Source organism: Anguilla rostrata, chromosome 13, assembly GCF_018555375.3.
Source record: "Anguilla rostrata isolate EN2019 chromosome 13, ASM1855537v3, whole genome shotgun sequence".
Classification (NCBI taxonomy): domain Eukaryota; kingdom Metazoa; phylum Chordata; class Actinopteri; order Anguilliformes; family Anguillidae; genus Anguilla; species Anguilla rostrata.
The window spans coordinates 18161321-18178393 of NC_057945.1; the positions used below are offsets into that span (position 1 = coordinate 18161321).

A 17073-nucleotide genomic window follows, 5' to 3' on the forward strand; every position below is an offset into this window, starting at 1 on the left:
CCACATATTTTAAAGCTTCATTTTTTTCAAAAGAATATATTTAAGTGAAATTTCCCTCAGTTTTTGGCTCTCATGTTTATTTTTCCAAGACGAGATATTTAATACACCCATTTCTGTGGCCTTGCATTTTCAAAATGGAACAGCGGCCCAAATTCAAAACGTGAACTGTACAATCTCCCAATCATGAAGCATCACGTTGCAATAATCCCAAAGTATATATAATATGGTTAGTATTGACAATAAATGTAAATTAATTATTGGTCGGTGATTGATTGATTAACTGGTCAGACAGACACATATATTTCAATTTATTTGATTTGCAGAGAAGCCATGCAAATCAACCAAAAAGCATTTCTGTAATCCCTCATTCAGTCTCCCTGTGTATTTTTATTTCAGCAGCACGTGATACAGGCCCTGCCTTAAACCCCGCCCTTCTGCTCAGAGCGTCTCCACATAGCGCACGATGCTGTCCAGGGCGGGCCGCGCCGCGGGGAAGCTCAGCCACCCGCAGTTGTAGAAGCTGACGATCCCGTGGAAGCCGTCGGGGACATGGTGCCAGGCCACGCCCACCCCCAGGTCCTCCAGGCGCTTGCGGTACAGCAGCCCGTCGTCCCTCAGGACGTCGTACTCGCAGGTGAGGACGAAGGCGGGGGGCGTCCGACGGACGACCTCGTCCTCTCCCAGCAGGGGGGACACCTCGGGGTCCAGGCCCCCCCGGACGACGTGGTACACCTCGCCGTCGTAGGGCGGTGGCTCCACCGGCCTGTACCCCCGCGCCAGGAACTCGGGTGGGAGGAGCTCCGGGGACAGCCACTTCCCGTACTGCAGCCTGCAGTCCTGGTGAACGTGGCTTCCCTCCAGGACGTCCTGGCATACCGACACGTCCCCGTTCAGGTACTGCAGGTAGTAGAAGGCAGCCCGGCCGCGAAACAATATGGGCACGGCGTGGTTCTGCTGGTACGAGGGCAAGCTGAAATCTGCCATCTGCAGGATAGGGTAGATTAGGACCTGGGCACAGGGAGAGGACAGATGGCCGTCCGTTTTCTTTGCCAGCCGTTGGCACAGAGCTGCCGCCAGGTTGCCGCCAGTGCTGTCCCCACCCACTGCTACCCTGCGTGGGTCCACTCCAAACTCCGCCTCAGCCACCGACAGGAAATGATGGGTGGCGACCTCACAGTCATCCAGTGCGGCTGGATATCTGTGTTCTGGAGCGAGCCGGTAACTAGGCAGGAAACAAATAACATCAGAGGGTCTCAGGTTTGAGCCACTGGACACTGTTACTGTACCTACGGACAAACTACTTAACCTCAATTCTTTCAGTACGTATCCTGCTGTGTACAGAAAATAGATTATGGAAAATGTAGACACTATCACACCAGTTGTCTGGTAGGCAAATAATAATAACAACAACGACATTCTGTTTTTAAATCACAACATCGTTTTTACAACTTCGTTACACTGCAGTTCTCTGAACTTTTTAAAAGGAAATTAAAACTAATAAGTACAAATAATATAATGCTTTGTTTTATAAATCTAGTGACATGTAAACCTGCTAGCAATGGTGTCATTAAATTATGCAAGTATGAATCACTTCATAGTTGATTTTAAGAGTACAAGTTGACCCACCCAACTGACACAACCGTGGTTTCCGACTCCTTGGCAATGTACCTGCAGACCTCATCCGCGATGTCTGTAAAGAGGGAACAACTGCTACAGACAGTACAAATCACTTTACGAAAAAATTCTTAACCTGCGTGTGCTGTAACTCAGTCTCTCACCAATACTTCCAGTGACCCAGCCCCCGCCGTGGAAATAGAGCAGCCCCCTCCTTCCACCTGAAGAGGGCGCTGTCGGCTGATAAACCCGTACTGGCACCTCCCCGAACGTCAGGTCTCTGATGTGCAGGCCGGGCGCGGCTGGCCTCCTGCAGACCAGCAGGCGGGCGTAGGCCCAGCGGATGATGCTGACCTGCTGGCACAGACCCAGGCGCTCCAGAATCCGGCCCTGACAGGGAGGTGGGGATGGGGTGGTGACTTTAAATACTATTTTTTAATTAAAAGGGCTTACAGGTGTCTGGGTGAGGTATGAGTAAAGAATTCACACCACACACACAATCATCATCATATGGATCTGCTCATTGAAAATGATTTACAAGTCACTAAAAACATTAGTAAGATGCATAACAACACCTAGAAGTATAATAGTTATGCTGAAGATGGTGGGGCTGGGTGGAGTGGGGTTTGAGTAGGTTTAGGTAGGGGGACGGGCACTGTTTCCTGAAAACATTGAATGGGTTCACACCACCACACCCATCCATCCTAAAATTATACCTGTGATAGAGTCCTATGTACAAGTCATACCACCAGCACCGTACCTCCAGCAACCTTACCACCCTGCACACTTCTCATGTAAAACTATTGAAGCTAAGCAGGCTTACCACCCTGCACCCTTCTCATGTAAAACTACTGAAGCTAAGCAGGCTTACCATCCTGTACTCTTCTCATGTAAAACTACTGAAGCTAAGCAGGCTTACCATCCTGTACTCTTCTCATGTAAAACTACTGAAGCTAAGCAGGCTTACCACCCTGCACCCTTCTCATGTAAAACTACTGAAGCTAAGCAGCCTCAGCACCCTTCTCATGTCAAACTCCTAAAGTTAAACAGGTGTGGGCTTATAACTTTGGTGCGAGACCTGGGAAAATCCAAGTTGCTGCCGGAAGCGGTGTTTGTGATACAGTACTGGGCACTCTTAGACAGCCGGAGAGGACATGGGTACATTCAATTTATTTATTTAACTTTATTTTCTTATGGTCACGAAATAGGCTATCCACCAATGGCCTCTGCGGCCTTTCATACTGTTCTTTGTCTGTCACGGTTTCTGTGCAGGTAGATCATTTTTCTGTGCCTGCACCGGCTCAGTGGTTAGCATTCCGATTAGCCACTCGGCTAATCGTTATTTTGGGGTGTGGGGACGATTAGTTCGAGCTTGCAGATTAGCCACTCGGCTAATCGTTATTTTTGGTTCCTGTGGGAGGATTGTTCCTGCTTGAACATTCCATGCATTCCTGCAGGGTTACCTCTGATCGGTTTCACCTGTGGGTTGCTCACATCTTCCGCTGATTACCAGCCACACCTGTGGCTGGGTATTTAAAGCGTCAGTAGGCAGTGGAACGGTGCTTGAGTGTAACGTGTTTTGCTCTAGCCAGTTCCCTGTCGTATTCCTGAGCAAGGTATAAGGAATTTAAGAACAAAGAGATTTAAAAAAGAATTCTGACTTCAGTTTGTTTGTTTTTTGGAAAAAGGTATTAGGACGGTATAGGTCCAGATTCTGAGGCCGGCGGTTTTAAGGGGTTATTGTGTCACCGTTGGGGCACAAACCTTTCTGCCCTTTACTAACCAGTTTTCCCCCCTGGTTTTAGTTGGCCTCAGAACTTCTTCCGTTTTGTTTTTGAAAAGACATTTTCTTTTTCTCAGCTTCGGTTCGAAGTTGTTTATTTTTCATTTCTCTTTTCCCTATTCCTTTATTTTCCTTATATACTCCTTCTTCCTCAGTTACCCATTTAGGGGTTTATTATTCATTATTTGGGATACGTCCCCTAGGAGTATAGCACCCCCTTATTTCGTCTCTCACGAGACTCAGTGGTTACTGGAGTGCCCTTTGGTAACTTATAGATCCCCTGTTTGGTCGCGTCTGGTCTTCACCCTTCCCCGCCCTCACATTGTCAAAGGTTTTTCAGAGATTTTTAAGGGAGGACGTTTGACATTATAAATATTTTGTTACATTTTCAACGCTAAATTCTTTGGAAGAAGTCAAACTGATAACCGTGGCATGCTTTGGAGGCTTGACATAACAAACACGAGTGTTAATGAACAAAGACTGCAATAAATAAAATCAAAGGCACTATGACCTTGTCTTTAAAACAAACACGTGCGCTTTATCTTAAAGGTAGAACAATCACCATTCACCAGCGTGCAGGAGATGGAGAAGGAAAAAGGGTACATGCAGGAGCAGTTACAATTTCATCATGTCCTAGGAGGATTTCCCACGGATAAATGTTACAAATACACAAAGATGCTTGACTAAGAGAAAACACAAATAATTATCACATTCATGAAAATCCATTGCGACTCACCACGATTGCTACTCCGACAAACAAGATATGAACGGCGTGTAGCTTCGGACGACTAGTTACCCCAGGAGGAATTTCCGAATTCATTAATTCAGCATACACGAGGCCAATTAAGAGCAGAAGGAATGCTGCAAACAATGCAGCGAAGCCAATTATCAAAATTGCCAAACCTACACCCATCGTGCCACCGAACCAACTGAATACTGGATGTAACTGCGCAGAAATGAAGAACACCTATTATGAATTACATGCGGTACTTTCCAGCTACCCTAGGATTCGAATTACAGTGCACTACGTGTTTGCTTTTCTGAGTGACCACTTCAGCTTCCAGTCGCCAAACAAACTACCCTTCAGATATATCTGGCCTTTTGTGGAATGTGAGTACATATTAGGTCCCTGTTGCTCTAAACCTGCTGATAAGCTACACCTGACCAGCACTTCCTCGAAAAGGCTTTCTCAAAACTGTTGGTCTGTCTCCTTAATGAGAACAATTATAAATTAAACTATAGCTGTAAACCGTAAACTATGGAATACTGAAATATTTACATTTTAGACACTATTGTCCTTATCGACCTACAATGAGTGTAAACACAGAAAAGGCATATATTTGTGAATCACCAACATCTGAAGTAGAGTTTAAGGAGAAGTGCCATAACACCTTGGAAATAGTTAATCGTTTGTCACAAAAACAAACATTTTGAAGAGAGAGAAAGGATTTTTTATTTGAATACAGGGTAGATGTGGAGGATGTGGAATATAGGGGGAAGATGTGGAAGAAGGGAATGGGTGTTTCCTGTACAGATAGCTCTTCACGTAATGAGGGAAGGTAGGAAGGGACTCTGCAGTCCTGACTGAGGTGAGCAAGTTCTTCCACTATTCGGGAACCAGTAGGAAGAAGAGTCGGGGCTGAGTGGAGCGATGGTCAGGCCACCGCCAGGAGGGGAGAGCTAGGTGGCTGGTGACAGCAGAGCGTAGAGCATGGACTGGGGTGTAGGGCTGGACCATAGCCTGGAAGAATGGGGATGCTGCTTCTTTAACAGCCTTCTACACCAGTACTAGTTTTGATTTTGTTGGGGGCAAACACCAAGGCCCAGTTGAGGGAACACAGAATGGGAATGACATGGCAAAAAAAAATTGATGGGGGGAGAGGGGTTGAAAACCTGGCAGCTGAAGTGTTCTGGAGGAGCTGAAGGGACTGCAGAAGTCTGGACGGCAGGGAGTCGCAGTAGTCCAGGTAAGATATTGCTGCCATGTTTACTCTTCCTTTTTTTACTAAAGGCTGTAATTGCACAAGAATCTTATACTACACACTGCCTTAGTATTTCTTGGAGGACAACTTCACACTGTGACTACGCCAACGTTTCTGCACAGGCTGAAATGTTTCTTATAGTCAGTAGATGGCAGTCTCCCTCTGCAACTTCATTTAAAAATGGACTCTTCATGAAACACATGTTCCTTGTGACATTTAATGTGCACTTATCATCATAAAAACATTATTTCCATTAAAAAATGTTTTTGGTCGTCATATGGCTTCAGTAAATTCACAAAACCACGATCCTCAGTTTCTCCATTTCCAGCTACTGAATTCTAACATTCTATTATTTTGTCAATGCCTGACTTCAGGAAGATTAAATTTCAGTTCATGATCTGAGATCAACGCAAGGTTAAAATGGTGAGATGTCTTTATAGTGTAAGCATCAGTGTTATTTATTGTACAAAGTAAAATCATTCCAGCCTACAATGCATGTGAACCCTGTGGTCCAACACTTTCATTCAAAAGGGAGAAGCATCTATTTATTTCCATTACCCTCCCAGCTCATGCTTCTAAGGGTAGAATGAAGGTTATCAGAGGTTATAGCTGAGATAAGTGCTGGGTATATTTCACAGCCAACTTTTTCCATGCAGCGTGTAATTTTTCCTTGCTCGCTCGCTCGCTCTGGTCTCTCGCTCCAGAGAATCCGAGAGGCTCACAAAGCCGCCATTGTGAGAGTTTTTTTTAAACAGCCATTTCTGAGTCTCCAGACAGCCCTCGGCACAGCCACAGAGAACTAACCAGGAACTGGGGCAAAAGCCACAGTCTGGATTTTATTCAACAGCCAAGAATATTTTTTTCTAGAGCAACACATTCACAGTCAGGGCTGTGCTAGTTTGCATGGAAACATGCAACATGCTGTTGTTTCTAAGGAGGATCTATCTTCTTATTATGTTGAATGTAGAATACATGAAAACAGTTTTTCTTCATCAAAATGTTCTTATTCTGTTCCCATGCCTTCTCAACTAGTTCCACTGTTAGATATAAAAAACTTTTTTTTTTAACTTGGCAAACAAATAGTGACCCAGTAGAACTTATATGCTTTTGTGCCATTAGTTGAATTTTTGAAAATAGAATGTTCCGGTTTCAAGTTAAATTGCAGTTAATGAAAAAAAAGGTTAAAGGACCAATAAAGAAATATATATATATTTCATTAACCCTGCAGAATGTAAAAAAAAAATGTCATAAGCTGGACCTAGCCAAAAAGCATCATAATCATATGCCTATAAGTCTATAAACCTGATTAAAGCAACGAGGATGACAAGGAAACGTAATGTGAGTGTAGTTCAGACAGACAAGCCAGATCCACACACATTAGGTGCCGCACAGATGGGAGATACTGCACATAATCAAATCCGTCCATGAACACTGTACCTAATTTACAATGGACTGAACCTCCCACCAGCACATCAACACTCATCTATTTTTAATCTCATATGTCAGCACAAACTAATAATAGCTGCCAATCATCTCAATGCAAATGGGACACTTTTGTTGAGTGGGTCTGGTGGTGACTGACATCCTGTTGCAACCTCATATCTCTCATTTGACAGCAAGATGGTGCTTTATCAGCATGTAGCCTACTTTCATTTCAGGTGAACAGATATAATCAATTCCTCCTTGTCATTGATGTCTTAAACACCCTGTCAAAACGACTTTTCCCAGTTTCAGTTAGTTGCCATCAAACTACTGCTGCCAATTTCTCTTGCTATAAGATTTTAACTTGATAGATTTTTGTTGTTTTTTTGTTACTCAACAAATTTGGCAATGGCCTTTAAAATTAATTACGTTCTTCAAGTCCCCGTGTCAATCAAAAAATTCTGTACAGCGTGCAGTTACTGACACACATAAAAATAAATGTATATATTTTTAAGAAACGCATATTAGCAATTATACATTTCAAAACTAAACACTGATTCGCAGCGTGTTAAATTTTCAAGTGCACGCGAGCATTATTGTCATTCCCCGCCACCCGCCCACATAAACACACAGGCACGCACGAGGGCACGCACGTATACACACGCACACGAACGCGCACACAGATAAGCAACCGAAGCACTTTCAAAGCACATGTTATATGATCTCTTCTTAATCAAGTCTTGGCTCTTTAGTTGAACTTTCTGAGAAAGAAAAAATTGCTTAGTAAACCTGTCTCTGGTGTCAGTGCGCAAAGCACGTGAAGAGGATTGGCTTTTTGTCCGGGTTTATTTTTCAAAGGGATTACTGCTTGGTCAGATGGGAATCTCAATGAAGTGTGCCCTTCTTTCTACGGCAGAAGACGATTTACTGTTGTTATGTCATTGCGGTCTGATGCTTCTGGGGGTGGAGGAACTAGGAGTCGAAAATACCCACCCACAAACGCCACAGTACTGCAGTATTCTCAAACGCTAAACTGTCAATCAGGATCAGTGTTCTTTAAAAGCTCGAATCAGGCCCCAAACCAACCCACAGTCATTAAAGAATCGGGAAAGACTAACAAGCAGCAACCCGTAAGAAGCCGCAAGGTCGCTGGACAAGGACCATGAACCCCTCTGTACTGTATCTGTGATTACACCTTGGAGGTGAACAACGGCAGAAGAAGTGACTGGTGGTTATGAATCAAAGCACGCAAACTAAAAACAAATAACATTGACATTGGTTGTTTCGTTAATTTGTCAGCTACTCAAACTTGTCTCGGAAACGTGCATATTTTAAGCCACTCATTCAGCGGTCTTCCGGGCATGAGCGAGGCACTTCTTTTTGTCGTTTCTTTTCAGCGTATACATGGACACGTTTAAAATAGTTTTCCGTGTAAAGTGTGTCCTTCAGTGGTGAAATACTCACCATAGCAACCACAGGAACATAATTGCCTGAAAGTGCCTAGCAGGCACAAGTACTTGGAGGGTCACATCGATGTCTAGAAGCTTTCAAGCTTCTATGATTTGGAGGCACTCGAAGCACGCATTCGGTTAGCCCGTGTTCTCCGAATTACGCATAAAGTTACGCATAGCATATAACGAGAAAATGGAATGGAAACTGCTGATCGCCGCGCTGTTTTTTCCTGCCCAAATTATATTCTGCATTGTTAAAGCGTGTGTATGCATACTGCTCCCAAACAAACGGAGGGATCTGGGAGGAGAGGTGGTCCTGATCACCGGAGGAGGAAGAGGTATTGGTCGACACCTGGCCAGGGAGTTTGCTGTGCAGGGGGCAAAGAAGGTAAACATACATTTATATTATTCACAATACACAAACTGTAAGAATGAAGGAGAATCAACAGTTTGGAGAGGCATAGCCTGCGCTTTAAATAATTAAAATCATAATCTGTAGTTCATTGTATTTTTAAATGTATATAACGGTCCCTATCCTGGAACAGTTATATAGATGCATTTAAAGGCACTATGGTCATTCGGTACGCTAGCCAGTTCGTGTGCAACTTTGTATCACTTTGAAGCGCAATAAAGAAGTAAACGGCTATTCAATATTACCGTCACTGCCATAAAAGTGCTGCTTTGTAGTTCTTATATGCAATTATTAAATAAAGTATTGTGTTGGGCTGCTATGCAGTCCGGTCGTTACTGCCGTTCCGCGATTACATTACTTCTAACGCGTCTGGCGAGGCTGATAGACAGTGTGATAATGTTTGTTTTATTTCTTACCGTAAGGTTGATATTACTTTATATTAATTTAGCAGATGATCTTATTCAGAGCGACTTAAAATGGCAAAGAACGTAAAGTGCATCATTTGACCAACGGTGACATTTGCCGGGTTAACCACCTTTGTACACTTGAATATAACCAATCAATGAACAGATAGTCTGGAAACCACTTGTGCCATAAGTGCCAGAAACATTAAATGATTTGTATTTTTTTCAAGTTCTCATCCATCACGAATGCATATTTCCGCAGTTCTATTGCCGTAATGAGAGGGAGCCCAGTGCGGGCGAATCCTGGCATGTGTATCATCAGCGCTTTCCTGCGCCAGTGCCAAGAAAACTGTAAAACTGCTAATTGGTCTATAATTGATTGCGAAAGCACCGTCCGTCACCATTGGACAGCTCCTGTAAAATGTACAAATTAAATTCTTGAAAAGGTAGCCTTATTCGAAACGGTACGAGGTAACGCTACTACAGAACTTAGAGGTGGATGTTTAAAAAATAGAAATGCATGTTGATTCTGCAGTTTTTGTACAATATCGAAGCTGTTTTATTAACTTTTTAGTGTTAATACAGAAGTTGGCCAAACGTTTTTGCTGTACTGTACCAACGCACCATCGTTGCATGGATTTTCTTAAAACTGTCAACAGGTGGGTATTTCGTATTACTGTAGTATTATAAACAACTCCCATCATAGCTACTGCTCCAGTTTACTTGCAGGACGTGTGAACACCTGTCCCTTTCTCATATCATATCGTGTTTGTAGCAGCGGGTCATAGTGTAGCTTAGACTTTCGGTTCCGTAACAGTATTCACTTAAATGTCCTCAGTAAATTGAGCCACTTAATTAGTGACACAAGCCTGTATTTAATCAACTTTTGTCTTTAAGCTTGAGTTCCAAGTAAATGTGAGCATTTCACTTTTTCTTGGCAAACTAATTTTTGATGAGTTTGTTTTACTAATTGCTGAAGTCTCCCTACTGTGTTTGTGAAGACAATTAATCTTGTGTTTAATTGTTAGTTAAAGATAAGGACAAATATTGACTGAATCCCAGCCACAGTCCATAAAAGTGTAACACATTCTACAGTATAAAGGGCAAACACATTTTAACAGCTTTGGTTGACCTGTTTTCTTTTTTCTTTTTCATCCTATTCTCTTATTTTCTGAAAACACAATCTTGGGAGTTGCAACCTCAGGGGACAACCGCCAATAAGACATGAGCCACAGCTCCCTCATTTCAGGTTCAAATTGAACAACAAACAGGGTCAACCAGAGGGCAGATCTCAGGCAAGAATAGAGCCCTTCCTGGTCATGTGACCACCGATGCGCTAAAGTAGAGTGTGCGTTACGTTCTGGCCAGGCCCTGACAAAGGGCCCCGGGCCACGCACCCAAAGCCAGGCGTGAATGGGCTTCATCATTCAACACACAAGACACAATGCGGGCAAACAATGTCTTTCGCCGACAGAAGCCTTTGTCAAGCAAAGTATTTGTGTCCTACAACAGGTGTTGGATGGTTTTATTCAGGAGAGTTCAGAAGTTCACCAAGTTCCCCTGTTTTGAATTGAGAATCTCCTCCCCCTAGATATCTGTTTTTTCTCAATCTTGCTTGGAATCAGTTTCAACAGTATATTCACCATATATTCTTTGTTTATTTATTTATTTATTTACAACACATTGATGGACAAAATAAAAATCTTTTCTTTATCAAATGCTTTTATTTTTACTCCTGAGAAATGACTAGGTCTTTGAAAAGGAAAATCCACAGAGAGGGTTGGTGAAGAATGTACAAAGGGTTAATAAAAATGTCACTGCTCCACATCACATGAATCATGAATGACATATACTCATAACTGCTGAGATTATTTCCAAAAAAAGGTAGTTTGAACGTAGTTATATCATGATTTATATCTGTACCCATCGATCCCAGTATTCTTATTTAGCTGTCATTTGTGAAACATTTTGTTTTATAAACATTGCACTTTTTCCCTATGTTTTATGGAGCAGAAATTCAGTACTATTTCAGTTTCATTATTTCAGTACTACTTCAACAATACCTCCAAACTACATGTGAAATATATCTAATTACAGCATGAACAGTTCTGCAGGCTGTAATTATTAACACATTCAGCCTACTGTAATTTCATACACACTTGCATACGTCAGTGCATACATGTAGTATATCGATTTGCATCATGAGATCACGCTTCCTGAGAGGCGGTGTCTTGAGACATACATGTTGTCGTTGCCCATTTCTCAAACTACCTCGACAGCAAGGTGCTGGTGAGTGAGGGGGTGTCCGCTGTTGTGGAACAGCATAGTGGGGCTCCCCATAACTCCACCAATCCTCTGCTCTATGCCCCTCGCCCCCACTGCCCTGCTGTAGCCGTGAGAGAAATCTGAAAGGGGGGGGGGGGACTTTCAGCACCATGATCCCATGAAGCTGTGGTTTGTGTAGGCCCGGCTCCATACAGCTCTGACCTAATGCTTATACATACACTCAGAGGCATCGGCGCCAGTAAATATTTGCAGAAGGCTGAGTAAATTTTGCGCCTGGTGAGGGAGGGGGCGGAAGTCTGCCGGTCTGTTAACTTGCCTCTCCCCCTCCTGGAACGTACGAATGGGCTGTCCTGTAGCCAGCTTGCTGCAGGACAGTGATGTCAGAGCACCGGAGGCAAAGTTCACATCGCACACAAAAGGTCAGGGGATATGAGCGGAGCAGAGCAGAGAGTGAGGAGAATGAAGGATATGGAAGGAAGACCAGGAGAAAGGGAAGAAGGAATGGTAGACGGAAAGGGGGACAGAAATAAGAGGGGTGAGAGAGAGAGCAGGGAGGAAACTATTAGCTCCTTTATTTTCTCAGTCTGTATTTATGAAACCCAACCCTGATAATTACAAGAACCCAGTTTTGTCATAACATCTGTCATGCCTTAATCACTGAAGGAAACGTTCATGGTCAAAAAAACTGATACTTTAAAGGTATCATTAAGAAATAATAAAATCAGGCTCCTGTGTTGGGGTTAATAGTTAAAATGATAAAATTGCTCTTGACACATTTTGGACAATGTGCTTGATACTGGCCTTGGATCAACTGTGTGGACGTAAGGTGTTAAGATGAGGCACGGCTGGAATCAACAGAGCTAAGTCAAGTCTAAAATAGTGTAGCATTCAGAACTAATCTGAATATAGTCAGCATCACTGGAAATGGAACAGTATATGTTTTTTGTTTGTTTTTTTTCAGTTTCTCACAAATGGAAATAAAAACTCCTGAATTTCATTGTGGAAGAGAAGATGAGGGATGCACACAAATATTAACTTATTCACCTCTTCATATTTAATTTAACATTGGCCAGGCACTGTGTTTGTGATTGCCACATGTAGAGAAGTTATCAGTGATGACTTATCAGTGGTAACAGATGCAGCAATCAGTTGTGGTCTCAATGGCTGTGACTGGCTATCAGTGAAAGGTGACGGGGCAGTTGGAGAAAGACAAAGGTCTGTTTGCTGGTAGGCTTGTGCATAACCAGCTCCTTTGCTCAATGGTCCTCTCACTGCATGTGTGGAATGAGATACTAAGCTGCTTTTGACATTGGATATGAGTAGGTGGCATAACCTTAGCTGGTTCCCAAATTGAAAATGACAGGTTTGCTTCTGGAGTCATCATCCTGCTGTTAAATGTCCTGCATTATGTTTAAATTTGAATTACTGTGATCTGATTTGATTACTGTGATGTGCTTGTGAATGAAACTTCCATGCTGAACACAAGTAGATCTGAAAACCTGTTGTGGAGAGCTGCTGAATTCAGGTTCTGTTTTTTCTTGATTTTTGGATTTCCCTACTCAAAGGAAGGAACCTGCTATGACATGTCTAGCATAACTGGCCTGCAAATTGACATAAGGCTTTAGAGGATGAGATCACTTTAGATCACACACGCTAATGTAACTGTAATGCTAACCATCTAAATACTGCTGCAATGGATATTTGAAGTTCCATACCAGTGGTTTTCCATTTTTTGTCAGCATATTTAAATTTACTTGAGTACTCTCACCTCAGCTTTGCTGTAAGTCCTCAAGGGATGTTTATTTCCATAAAAATTAGGTAAGCCATGTGACCTTGCCCTAAACAACGATTTGCAAGAGAGAGCAAGTCACATAATGTTTAAGTCGAAACACCACCCATAATACTAACATTATTGCTCATTGATGCATTTAAAAATCAAACTCCAAGCTTGAATTTCCAACTGGAAGGTCAAAACTTTTTTTATTTTTTTTATTCTGCTTTTAACTTATGAATGAGTGATCAATACATGAATGTACATACATATCATTGTGATGCTATCAGCAAGTTTCCCACAAGTATACTGTAAACTCATTTTGGCACAGAGCATTCATTTCTATTTGTGAACCTCTCTTTTTAATCTCTTGACCTTTGACCTCTCACCCTTGCTAGGTGATCCTGTGGGGTCGCACAGAGAGATGTCTGAAGGAGACCTGTGAGGAGATCTCGCAGGCGGGAACTGAATGCCACTATTTCCTGTGTGACGTGGGCAACAGGGAGGAGGTCTATCAGCAGGCCAAGGTGGTCAGGGAGAAGGTCTGTATCCCCAGACATGGACAAATTGTAGTCAAATAAAAGCTGTTATCAAGGGGATGCACAGCACCCATTTTTCACCAGGACACTCACCAGACATCAAGTGAGATGAAGAGGGGGGATTTGTTTAGCCAAATACACTGGGGATGATGACCATATTAACAGAGACAGAATGCAAATTTGGCCAGGACATTAGCAAACATCCTACCCTTTGCAATTTGCACTTTTTATTCCTGACCACAGCAAGGCAGGAGCATTTTTACACCGCTTATATTTGTCTGTCCTTATCACTGACAGGTGGGAGACGTCACTATCCTTGTGAACAATGCAGCAGTGGTGCATGGGAAGAGTCTAATGGACAGCGATGATGATGCCCTTTTGAAATCGCAAAATGTTAACACACTGGGCCAATTCTGGGTAAGTTTCCCAACCCTGGTCCTGGGGGAACATTGCATGGATTGGTTTTCATTCCAGCTGAGCCCCAAATTAAATCAATTTCGCCTCAGCTGTTATTGAATTTGACGCCACTTATGTTTTAGGTGCGTACAATAAATGCGCAGTCAACAGCTGTGGAAAGTTCCAGACAGGTATTAACACGACCATGTTTTACCACAACCTCCCACCCCCAGACCACGAAGGCCTTCCTGCCCAGGATGCTGGAGCTTCGGCACGGGCACGTGGTCTGCATCAACTCCATCCTCTCGCTCTCCTCCATCCCCGGGGCCATCGACTACTGCTCTTCCAAGGCCTCGTCCTTCGCTTTCATGGAGAGCCTGACCCTGGGTCTTCTGGACTGCCCCGGGGTGGGCTGCACCACCGTGCTGCCCTTCCACACCAACACCGAGATGTTCCAGGGCATGAGAGTCCGGTAAGAGCGCGGGAAGAGAGAGAGGACAGGGAGATGGCAGCAGAGGGGAGGGGGTAGAGAGTGAACTCTGACTGGTATAGAGTGGCCGTAGCACCGCTGCGGAGATGTATGCTGTGAGAAGGGCCAACACTTGGCATTAACCTCTCACGCCCACCGCTGCCTCCCAGGTTCCCCCAGCTCTTCCCTCCCCTGAGGCCCGAGTACGTGGCTCAGCGGACGGTGGACGCGGTCCGAACCAACACGGCCTTCGTCTACCTGCCCTGGACCATGCGTGCCCTCGTCATACTCAAAAGGTGAGCCATCCCGAATGAAATGAGGGGTGGTGGGGGTTGTTCGTAGTGTGAATAGAGTACATCCTATTCACGTGATTAGTTGAAAGCACTTTTTCATAGAATGAACATAGAATGAGCAAGAACATCATGTCTGATTTGTGTTTTATGAGCCACTGTTGTTCTTACTCTTATATGCATACAGTCTATTATATTGCAGAAAAAGGAGCCCACTCTTTGTTTAACTGACCAACTTACTCAACTCAAATCTTTTTTTTTGGCCTCTTAAATAGCTTCATGCCACAGTATGCCTTAGAGGAAATCCACAAGTTCACAGGATCTTACTCCTGCATGAACACGTTCAAGGGACGGACATGAGGGACGCCAACAGTGACTCTAGGGGACTCTGGGAGGACAAATAGACCTGAGAGTCTTTGTCTTATTGACCCAGAACAGCATGGGGGCGGAGCAGGACTTTGGGGTCCCAGTCTCTTCCAGGTGTGGGGGATTCTCAGAGGCCACAGCATCTCAAAACGCGGTGCTGTTGTTCACCTCATCACACCATTGCACCTCAAACAACTGTTTATAGCTAGGCTTGGGCCGGTGTGAGATTTCAGTGGTATGAAAACCTTGGCCAACAATGTCACAGTATTGCCCTCTAAAATGTGATCTTGTAAAATGGTTGTAGATGGAAAAATAATCTAACCAAAATACTTTTTTTTTCCATTGAATAAAATATATTTATTTAGAACTATTTATACGCAGCAGAAATGTCTTTGTGTACAAAGATAGTGGTGACACTCTCTGTGCTGAATATGCAAATGTTAAGTAAATTGTAGATACAACTTTTCAGGAGTAGTCAATTTAATTAAACAATTTGGTAATGCCAGAACAGCAGAAAGGGAAATTTCTGAAGATTTTTGAACCACAAATTTTGAAAGCTGTGGTATATTGTGAGACCATAAACTGGGCCATGTCTGCTTGTATATACAGTGTGGGATAACGCTCACTTCCTGCATTTCCTTATGTAGTCCCTTCCATATTGCAAGGGCTTTGAGAACCGAGGCAGCGATGTAATCAGGAGCCCTGGGGACATAGGAAGTGATCACTGGGGAAACAGAAAGTGATCTACATGAGGAGTGTGCTCTCTCACAGTCTAAAGGGCCTGACCTGTTTATTTGGTGGGTTTTAAAATGCAGCCAATGTTCTTTTATGGCATATCATGTAATCTTTACAATGAAAAGTAATTGAATTTAAATGCAGACTTTCCTTTTTGAATTGCTTTAATAATTGTCCTGATGATTGAGAAGAGGACTATGGTTATGGGAAATGTGATATTTTCCATACGGACATGTTCTTTTTTGTAATCTCATGATTTGAAAACAAAATGGCCAGTTATAATTATGTGTTATGTTTTTCCCTTATGTGGAATTGCTGTCTGTATGTTACTTACTGCATGCTTCCCTGCTTGTGGTATGTTCAGCTGAGGTGATCAAGAGGTTGCCCAACCTCTCGATAAACAGATACTGTACGCATCCACTGTCTTCTTACAAACCACATTTCAGACACAAGAAGGTTATGCTTAACTGAGAAGTCCATAAATTATTTCATTCACTGCACAGTACCATTAAAGACAAGTTAAGCAGTACAGTCACATATCATGCTTATTTCACGCATGCCTTTAACATTTTGTGGATGTTGTAACATTGAATGGTAAGCCTTAACATTGGTAAACACATTCACACTCAACTACATCAAAGGAAACCTTTTTAAAAATATATACTTCTGATCTTCAAAGACTGGGGGGGAAATCAAACAGTAGCTGGATGAAATATTGATGATATGTACTTTTATCTTATAAAACCTGATGTTGATAAAGTAGAGAACTGACTTTAACAAATGCCTGTTCCCTTTGACACTCAACCTGTCACGGTTTCTGTGCAGGTAGATCATTTTTAGCATTAGGTTTAGGTTAGCATTCCGATTAGCCACTCGGCTAATCGTTATTTTGGGGTGTGGGGACGATTAGTTCGAGCTTGCAGATTAGCCACTCGGCTAATCGTTATTTTTGGTTCCTGTGGGAGGATTGTTCCTGCTTGAACATTCCATGCATTCCTGCAGGGTTACCTCTGATCGGTTTCACCTGTGGGTTGCTCACATCTTCCGCTGATTACCAGCCACACCTGTGGCTGGGTATTTAAAGCGTCAGTAGGCAGTGGAACGGTGCTTGAGTGTAACGTGTTTTGCTCTAGCCAGTTCCCTGTCGTATTTC

The 17073-nt window shown here is 43.1% G+C and overlaps 2 protein-coding genes across 2 annotated transcripts; one reads left to right on the forward strand and one right to left on the reverse strand.

Moving 5' to 3' along the window:
- Positions 1-56: 56 nt before the first annotated feature.
- Positions 57-4515, reverse strand: aadacl4 (arylacetamide deacetylase-like 4). The gene is made up of 4 exons (XM_064304732.1): positions 4134-4515; positions 1779-2004; positions 1627-1690; positions 57-1222 (listed from the first exon to the last, which is right to left on the reverse strand). Exons 1-4 carry the CDS (start codon positions 4308-4310, stop codon positions 439-441), a joined length of 1251 nt encoding a protein of 416 aa, XP_064160802.1. The 5' UTR covers positions 4311-4515; the 3' UTR covers positions 57-438.
- A 2970-nt stretch (positions 4516-7485) lies between these two features.
- On the forward strand, positions 7486-15557 carry dhrs3b (dehydrogenase/reductase (SDR family) member 3b). Its single transcript, XM_064304733.1, has 6 exons — positions 7486-8640; positions 13524-13667; positions 13962-14081; positions 14294-14532; positions 14700-14825; positions 15095-15557. Exons 1-6 carry the CDS (start codon positions 8446-8448, stop codon positions 15177-15179), a joined length of 909 nt encoding a protein of 302 aa, XP_064160803.1. The 5' UTR covers positions 7486-8445; the 3' UTR covers positions 15180-15557.
- The last annotated feature ends 1516 nt before the right edge of the window (positions 15558-17073 follow it).

Bases quoted from the DNA above. Each gene is read 5' to 3' on its own strand.
- aadacl4 (XM_064304732.1), bottom strand. From the start codon at position 4,310: ATGGGTGTAGGTTTGGCAATTTTGATAATTGGCTTCGCTGCATTGTTT. The intron at 1,691-1,778 runs GTGAGAGACTGA...CCCTCTTTACAG, and splicing joins CTGGGTCACTGGAAGTATTG to ACATCGCGGATGAGGTCTGC. The intron at 1,223-1,626 runs GTGGGTCAACTT...TTTCCTGCCTAG, and splicing joins ACCACGGTTGTGTCAGTTGG to TTACCGGCTCGCTCCAGAAC.
- dhrs3b (XM_064304733.1), top strand. From the start codon at position 8,446: ATGGAATGGAAACTGCTGATCGCCGCGCTGTTTTTTCCTGCCCAAATT. The intron at 8,641-13,523 runs GTAAACATACAT...CACCCTTGCTAG, and splicing joins CTGTGCAGGGGGCAAAGAAG to GTGATCCTGTGGGGTCGCAC. The intron at 14,533-14,699 runs GTAAGAGCGCGG...GCTGCCTCCCAG, and splicing joins TTCCAGGGCATGAGAGTCCG to GTTCCCCCAGCTCTTCCCTC.